Genomic DNA, 9491 nt, shown 5'->3' on the forward strand with positions numbered 1-9491 from the left:
TCGACCATCCGCCTCTTCCACGACCACGTCTTCTTCCACGCCAATTTTGTTGGTTTGAATGCTCCTTCTTCTCATAATTCCCTTCTTGACCACGGCCTTTTCCACCACGACCATTTCCTCGATCTCCACGACCACGACCTCTACATCGAAGGCTTTGAGAATAGAGAACCTTCTCGTCTTTGATTGATGCCTTGGTTAGAAGTGCTTGCTCGAGTGTCTCCTCTTTCTTCTTCTTCTTACGTTGTTCATGTGCCTTGAGAGAACCAGCGAGTTCATCGACTGTGAGCGTTGCTAGATCTTTTGACTCTTCTATGGCACATACAACATTGTCGAAACTGTCAGTTAATGATCTCAAAATCTTCTCCACAACTCATGCATCAGTTAACGCTTCTCCGTTTCGGTTGAGTTGGTTCACCACGGTTTGAACACGCGTGATATAGTCGGAGACACCTTCCGATTCCTTCATCTTCATGCCTTCCAGCTCGCCACGAAGAGTTTGAAGGCGGACTTGTTTAACTCGGTCGGCTCCTTTGTACACCTTTGCTAAAATGTCCCACGCTTCTTTTGAAGTTGTCGCACTTGCAATCTTCTCAAAGCCCGACTCATCAACGGCTCGAAATAACATGTACAATGCCGCCTTATCTTTCGACGTCATTTCTTTCAACGCCTTGTTTTGAGCCGCCATATATCCTGCAGTAGTTGTCGGTTCTACGAAACCTTCTTGGACCACCACCCAACCATCTTGAGACCCGAGAAGAGCTTTCATTTGGATGCTCTAATTCTCATAGTTCACCTTTGTTAGTCAAGACAATGGCACATTACTAGTCACACTCTCCATAGCTCAGATACCAAATTGTAGAAAATGTTCTCAATATAAAAATTGTTCTCTCTTATAAAATCAAAAGCTTACAAACTATTTATAGGCTATAGTCTACCCTTTAAAACAACAAAAAACTGAAAATATTAAAATCTAATAATAACCATAAACCAATGACTCTTGACCTTTCATTTTCCTAAACAAAAAAACTACTAATTTAAACCATTAAAAACAACATAACTCTTAACCTTTCAACTCTTGACCTTTCACTTACATAACTCTTAACTTTATTTAAGTTTATTTAATACGTATTGTAAGAATTACCTTCCCTCGTTCCTTTCCCACTTTGTATTGTATATTAAGATCCGTTGTACATTCTTTTATCATTGGACGTGTCAATTTGCACCATTTGGCAATTTCTTTTTCTTTTGATATTTCTAGTAACTTTGGTGGTAAAATTCATATATACTTTGTCTAATCTTAATTTCTTTGTCGCTTGAAGCTCTGGAACTAGATCACTCATTGTTGGCATAGTTTGTTATGAGAGTAATGATTTATTGCTCTCTTAGAAAGTGCTTGAGTGCTATAATGTTAGTGATTTGACAAAGATAGTAGAAGTATTTCCATGTACATTGAAAAACTTGAACACCATTGGTGCGCAAATCAATGATGATGTGCTAGTCTGGTCGTTTCTACATGCTAAATTTGGTGATAGAAGCCTAGAAACTTTTTCCGAGTTCGAATTTGTTTTATCATGATTAATATGTTTGTTTGAATAATGAGGATTATTTAGCTTTGCTGTGTCTGTAGATATATCTGGGATGTTAGCATCTGATATAAGAATCCAGATACTTGTTTCATAGAAAGGGCATTATTAGATTCAAACTTAATTTGTAGTTTGCAAGACGTAACTAACTTTGTTGAATTAATGTTGTTTCAAAATGTTTATATGCATGCATATTTGTCAGTGTTTGGCTGCACTTGGTGTGTTAATTGCTCATCCCGTATTTTGTGGTAGTCCTGTTATTCATTTGAGAGGCAATCTTCCTTTTTATATTTGGCTCCTAATACCAGATATGGCTAAACTTGCTTGATTATACAGTGCTGAATTAAAATGCATCTCTGCAATGTGGCAGATGATGATTTGGACATAAATCACTCTTGGAAATTGTTCTGAAGTCCTTTATTCTCTTAGATTTAGATTGTATAGTTTAGTTACAAGCACCCTCAACTGCCCCCTGCCTCCCTATGAAAAAAGAAAATACTTATCATGGTTTACATATTTCAGATTTTTGAACAGCAATTGATGGTTGCTTTATTGCTTTCAGGCTGGTGTGTCTCTGAAACAAAAGGTATTATTTTGTTGTTTGCCTCGCATTTCTGTCCTATGTCTTATATTACACATTTTTGGGTAGTTAAAGTTACTGAATGGCTAAATGTTTTGTAGGTGGTTGATGCTCCTGAAATCTTGACTGTGATTGGAAAAATTCCACATCTTTCGAAATTTTTAAATTCTCTTTACAATTGTCAGTACAAATCATTCTTCTTAGCATTCGGTATGTATAGATCTGCTATTTTTTTTATAACTAGACATAGAATCATCAGTTTGTCCCAATATTTATCCCTTCTTATCTATGTTCCCAATATTTATGAGCTATCTCACATTTAATAAATGCTAAAATGTCTTCCACTGATCAGTTCGTTCGATTTGTTTGAACTATATATATCAGCTGGCCTGACAGAGCAGATAAAATTGGACCGCTATTTGCATCTACGTTTTCGGTTTTACATGAGAGAGGTCAGGACTGTTGTTTACTCTCAATTTTTAGAATCCCACAAGAGTGTTACTATTGAAGCCATGGCAAAGGCTTTTGGGGTGTCAGTAGAATTCATCGATCAGTAAGTGATTACGTCTGATAACACCTCTCTCTATATATATGCATGCATACCTTTTTCCACAATTTCTTGCTATTACAGTTAGAATTGCTGGAGTTTCTTTAAGGCAACTTCTCATTTAATTGGTTTTTCTTCATGATTCCAGGGAGCTATCTCGTTTTATCGCAGTAGGGAAGCTTCATTGCAAGATTGACAAGGTTCTTGGTGTCCTCGAAACTAACATACGATGCGAAGAATGCTCTTTACCGTGCCACTATTAAACAAGGTGACTTCTTATTAAACCAGATCCAGGAGTTGTCTCGTGTCATTGATCTATGAATTAGTTAGGTATTTCATCGGATTTAGAAATGGACAACCAATATTTTCAAGTTTGAAAGAAATATGGAAAATATAAAATAATGCTTTTGGATTAAATTTTGTTCTTTTGTTTGATGATTGTGATACTATTCCCTTTTGGTTAATGAATTTGATTCTATTTTATCCCCCTTTACTCTCGTATATTGGGATATTAATCTAGTCCAATCGAACCCAGTTGATTGAATATTGTGGGTTTCGGTTGGCCATGTAGGTTCAGACCTTCCATATGTTGTGTGAGCAGTAGATCAAAGAAAATAACGTTGAGAAGAAAAATCCTATATAATTCAGGGAGCAAATAGCCTTTTTAAATAGGCTATACAATTAACGTAAAAAGCAAAACTAACTCCTAAAATAATGGGAAGCATAACAACTTATTAGAAACAACTACTGCCTATAGACCAGGACTATTGAAAAAGTCTAACAAACCCTCCCTTAAACTAATATTAATCTCTAATATCAGTTTAAACTAAAAAATCTTGCTAACTTCCTGCATTTGTAACCTTGCAAACTCCAAGCATTTGTCGTAGCTTTTGAAATGTTGCAAGTTTGAGGGCCTTTGTAAATATATCTGCGATTTGATCTTCACTGTTGCAATATATCATATTGATCTCTTCATTATTCACACTATCTCTCAAGAAATGATATCGGACATCAATATGCTTGCTTCTCCCATGTAAAATAGGATTCTTGGATAGCTTTATGGTTGAGCTATTGTCACAGTAGATAAGAGTAGGCCCCTTTTGCTTGAAATGAACTTCCTTAAGAAGCTTTCTCATCCAAATGGCTTGGTAGACACATGCTGATGCAGCTACAAGTTCTGCTCCAGTTGTTGATAGAGTGACAATTGGTTGTTTTCGTGATGACCATGAAACAGCTCCTGTTCCCAACATAAAAACGTAACCAGATGTACTTTTCCTATCATCTTGGTCTCCTGCATAGTCACTATCCGTAAACCCAATCAAGGCTGATTTTTCTCCCTTCTTGTACAAGATCCCGTAGTCGATTGTACCCTACAAATATCTAAGGATTCTTTTTGTTGCATGAAGATGCATTTCCTTTGGACATTCCATGAATCTGCAAATAAGATTTACAACATATGTTATATCTGGTCTGGTCGCAGTGAGATACATTAGACTTCCCACGATTTTCTTGTATAAAGTATTATCGACATCTCTTTCATTACCATCTTTCACCAACTTTAAACTTGCCTCTACTAGTGTACCAACCGGATTGCAGTCTGCCATTTGAAACCTCTTTAGAATCTCCTGCACATACTTCCTTTGAGAAATAAAAATACCTGTATTTGATTGTGCAACCTCTATACCCAGAAAATAATGCATTCTTCCAAGATCCGACATGTCAAATTCAGCCATCATGGATTTTTTACACTTATCAAACATAATCTGATCATTCCCGGTAAATATCAAATCATCGACATACAAGCAAACCATCAACAGTTGTTTCCCATCATTTCCCATTTTCACAAAAAAGTATGCTCATAAGGACACTTCTTAAAACCATTTTGGAGAAAATAAGCCTCAATACGACTATACCATGCTCGAGGGGCTTGTTTGAGCCCGTACAAAGCCTTTTTTAATTTATATACTTTATGCTCTTCTCCAATCTTAATATAACCAGGAGGTTGTTTAACAAATACCTGTTCATTCAAGTCTCCATGCAAGAATGCTTTGAGCAGCCAATGCAATCACCAATCTGATTGTGTCATGCCTAGCAACTGGAGCGAATACCTCCTTGTAATCGGTGCCGAACTCCTGACTATAACCTTTCGCTACCAAGCGTGCTTTGCATTTGTCAACTTCACCAGTTTCCTTCAGTTTCGTCTTATAAACCCACTTCACATCAATAGTTTTATGTCCCTTTGGAAGCTCAATTAACTCCCAAGTTTTGTTTTTTTCAATAGCTACAATTTCATTACCCATTGCTTTCTTCTATTTTGATTGTTTAACCGCCTCTTCAAAAAACACAAGATCAGAATCTGAAAACAAAACAAAATAGGTGAGTGGATCCTCAAATTGATCAATTCCTAGGACTTCATAATCCCTCATCCAAGCATGCCTTCTTCTTATACGTGATGGTGTTGGCTCTATTGCAGTTTCAGGTTTTTGAATTGTTTCTCGCTCATGTGACGGCTCCAAATTATCCTCAACATGGAGCTCTTCATAAAAATCTGCTGGAACATTCCTTTGAACTATTGGTGTATCCCAACACCAGAACTTTTCTTCATCAAAAATCACATCCCGACCGATGACAATTTTCTTAGTCCTAGGATTGTACAACTTGAATTCTTTAGTACACTTACTAACACCAAGAAAGATGCATTTTTCTCTTTTGTCTTCTAACTTCGTTCTTTTTTGATCAGGGACATGTGCATAAGCAATACACCCAAAGATTCTGAAATGACTGACATTAGGTCTTCTTCCGCTCCATGCTTCTTCCGGTGTCATATTCCGAACAGCAAAAGTTGGACTCCAATTCAGAATGTGAATGCTCTAGTTGACAGCTTCTGTCCAAAACGTCTTAGGAACTCTGCTTCGCTGCAATAAACTTCACACCATGTTGAAAATGGTTCGATTCTTTCTTTCGGATACACCATTCTGTTGTGGGGTATAGGCTGCTGTCCATTGTCTTTTAATTCCATGCTCTTCACAAAATTGGGTGAATTCATGCAAATTATATTCTCCTCCACGATCAGTCCGTAATACTTGTATAGAATGACCTGCTTCTTTTTCCACAAATGCTTTATATCTTTTAAAAGAAATTAAAGCTTCAGAGTTTTCCTGTAAAAAATCAACCCATGTTTTTCTACTCATATCATCTATAAAGGTGATAAGATAGCGTTTACCTCCATTAGAAATGGGATTAATTGGCCCACAAATATCAGGGTGCATTATCTCCAATAGGTTTCTCGCTCTTTCAATCTTTCCTTTTGGAAATGGTTCTCGATGTTGCTTACTGAGGACACATTCCTTGCATACATACGCAGGACAAGAAAATTGTGGGAGGCCAGCTACCATGTTTTTCCGCTGAAGCATTTGTAAGCCTCCAAAACCGAGATGACCGCAACGAAAATCCCATAGCTGCATTGGATCTAATAAGTTTGCTGCAAAACATGACTGAGTAAATTATTGAGGTAGATCAGAAACATCCGATTTGTTGTCATTGCAACTTGAGCAATTAATCCTGATCTTTCATCTTGAACTCGATACATCCCATTTTTAATTTTGATCTTGTAACCACTCTCTTGCAACTGACCGTTACTTAACAAATTGGTCTTTAAATCTGGGACATAAAGAACATTAGAGATGATTTGAGTAACATTCCTTTTATTTAGAATAGTTATCTGTCCTTTACCCATCATAGAGATCTTCATATCATTGTCAAACTTCACATCATCTCTAAATGATTTATCAAGAGTTGAAAAAATTGACTTATCTCCACTCATGTGATTACTGCATCCAGTGTCTAAATACCACAAATGCTTGTTGGTAGGTTCTTTTGCATGACATACCATCAACAATGATATCTCTTCATCTTGCTCACCTTCTTTTCCAATAAAATTGGATTCTTCCCCATGTGTATCTAAGAAAGTAGTCCGTCATTCTGATTTATAGTGACCATACTTGTGACAACGATAGCACTCAACATTTGATTTATCTACTGACTGTGTTCGGTAACCGCCATGTCTTCTCCCTCTCTCCTGAGATTGGTTTCCTGAATTTTGTCGATAGCCATAGTTTCTTCTACCACGACCTCTGCTACGACCTTTGCCTCGACTTTTGTCATTATGGCCATTCGATCTGCATCCTCCATTTCCTTTAACCGAATGATCTGATGAAACTTTTAATGTTAACTCTGCATTATCTTGCTGCTGCAATTTTCTTTCATGAACCAGCAAAGAACCTTGCAATTCATCAATGGATAAAAAATAATATCTTTTGATTCCTCAATGGAACATACCATGTAATTGAACTTTGGTGTCAATGAGCGAAGAAATTTTTCGACTACAACCACATCCTATAATTTCTCTCTAAATGTTCTCATCTTACTGATAATAACCATCGTTCTTGAGAAGAAGTCAAAAATGGTCTCCCCAGATTGCATTCGATGAAGTTCAAACTCTGAGGGAAGTGCCTAAAGCTGCTGCCTCCTTGCTCCAGTTGATCCCTGGAATTTCTTTTTCATCGAATCCCAAATATCCTTTGACGTATCTTTGCAAAGGATGGTCTCCAAGGTTGAACGATCAATTGGTTGAAAGAGATAATTCTTTGCCTTAAGATCTTTCAATTTCTAGTCGCTGTGCATCCATTGTTGCTGCCAACTCTAGAATTCCCATAGAGACAACTTGCCAATACTCCTTGGATCTGAGAAAATTTTCCATCAACATACGCCAATGATCGTAGTGACCATCGAAGTGAGGAATTGATGGTTGCACAAAACTATCAGAGGCCATTTCTGTTGAATAAAAGAGGGGAAAAACTATTGTTTATTGCTAATTAACCTGGCTCTGTGACCACTGTTGTGTGAGCAGTAGATCAAAGAAAATAACCTTGAGAAGAAAAGTTCTATATAATTCAGGGAGCAAATAGCCTCTTTAAATAGGCTATACAATTAACGTAAAAAGCAAAACTAACTCCTAAAATAATGGGAAGAATAACAACTTATTAGAAACAACTACTGCCTATAGACCAGGACTATTGAAAATGTCTAACACCATATCACTACTCCTTCTCACCGTTTATTGTAAAGCTTGAGCAATGAAATAATAGTTGTTGGATCGCCGGCACCCCTACGGCGCAGCGAAAAAATTTAATAATCGGCGACCCTAACCACGGATCCATGTGTGAGGAACGAATTGGGGTGAAAAGGGTTACAAAATTACCTAATGTTTGTTCTGAGTAGACAGCAACTTCTCAACAATGTGTAGTCTGATCTACAACCGAACCAAGCCGCAATCTATCGAGACTCCAACCTCTACGTAATCCACCCAGTTGACTACGAACGGAAGAAATCCCCAAAACGGTTTTGAAAGTAATTTTTCTTTGACGGCTGCTAGACCAAAAACAAAGAAAAACGAGATTCTTATATCCTATTATTCTAGGGTTTTTAGGAATTAAATAAATATAATAATATTTTAAACCAAAAATTATAATTACATTAATTATAATATAATTTCGGTAAACCATATATTTATTTGAATTCATATGCTAACCAAATTCATGTCCTCATTATGTGTACAACAAACTTGTACATAATGTGTTGGAAATTTGATTACCGAATTAAATTAATTCTATAATTAATTTAATTCAAGCGAAACCCAAAAATAATACCAACTATGGTTTATTCCGTTCATTTCAACTATAGGGTGTGACCCTGTAGGTTCCTGTAACGTTAGCAGTAACACTAGAACGATTCCAATGTTACAAACAATGAGTGGCATCTAGCAATGCATCATTGCTACATAAGTCACAAGAGATCATGATTCGACATAACCTTTTTTTTTATGATTAACCTTTTATGCAATAATCCTTAAGTCCTTTATCTCTGGATTGGATACAAGTCATGGAATAGTCACACTTGTATAGTCCATTCCATGTTCCTTGATACCTTAAGCAGACTACAATATACAAATAAGCATGACATCTCATATCAACTTATTTGAGCATGGCCATGCATTTCTAGTCTCACTTAATCAAGTGGCCCAAGATATTACTCCCATTATGTAGGAGGGACTTATTCTATATCGACCAACCATATCCCTCTACATCAATTGTGGTATATCCAACATCAGCCTTTATAGAACAACCAGTTATGGTGTACGTTTGACTGTATCAAAATATACTACTCACGATGTTGGGATTATGATGATCTCAAGTCTGAGGATCATATACATATTAATCATTATGAGTAATGTCGTGACAATTACATAATAATCCAGGAAACATACTTATAATGGGTCAATCCAATATGTTGTTCTCTAACACACATATTCATGCATCGATTCTGACATTCCATATCAATGATAACTCTTTATCATCAATCAACTACATGTTAGTCTTAATGCATTATTGTTTTCCTATCTAACAATAACACTTGACTAAGGATCTTTTAAGAATAATCATATTATTCTTAGGATATTATTATAAAACAGTTTATTTATACACACGTAAAAGAAACTGAAATAATAATGGTAACGCCTTATATTAATAAACATGATAAATCAAGTATGTTATTACAACCTTCCCATGATTGATATTTGGGCATACTCTAACAATAGCATGATGTGATTCCAAGTGAAATGGAATCATTGACATGAATGCCCGATTAAACTTCCCATAAACACCTGAATATTTTAAAAAATACAACACTCTACTAGTCGGTCATATTCTTTAGATGTTTCAAG

General features: G+C 36.3%; 1 protein-coding gene across 1 annotated transcript; it reads left to right on the forward strand.

Moving 5' to 3' along the window:
* The first annotated feature begins 1770 nt into the window (after window positions 1-1770).
* LOC105795890 (26S proteasome non-ATPase regulatory subunit 6 homolog) lies at window positions 1771-3114 on the forward strand. The gene is given in 6 exon segments (XM_012625542.2): window positions 1771-1821; window positions 2146-2169; window positions 2265-2373; window positions 2548-2716; window positions 2859-2933; window positions 2935-3114. Coding segments are annotated over 6 exon segments (525 nt in total). The 3' UTR covers window positions 3032-3114.
* The last annotated feature ends 6377 nt before the right edge of the window (window positions 3115-9491 follow it).

This window comes from Gossypium raimondii, chromosome 3 (assembly GCF_025698545.1).
Source record: "Gossypium raimondii isolate GPD5lz chromosome 3, ASM2569854v1, whole genome shotgun sequence".
Classification (NCBI taxonomy): domain Eukaryota; kingdom Viridiplantae; phylum Streptophyta; class Magnoliopsida; order Malvales; family Malvaceae; genus Gossypium; species Gossypium raimondii.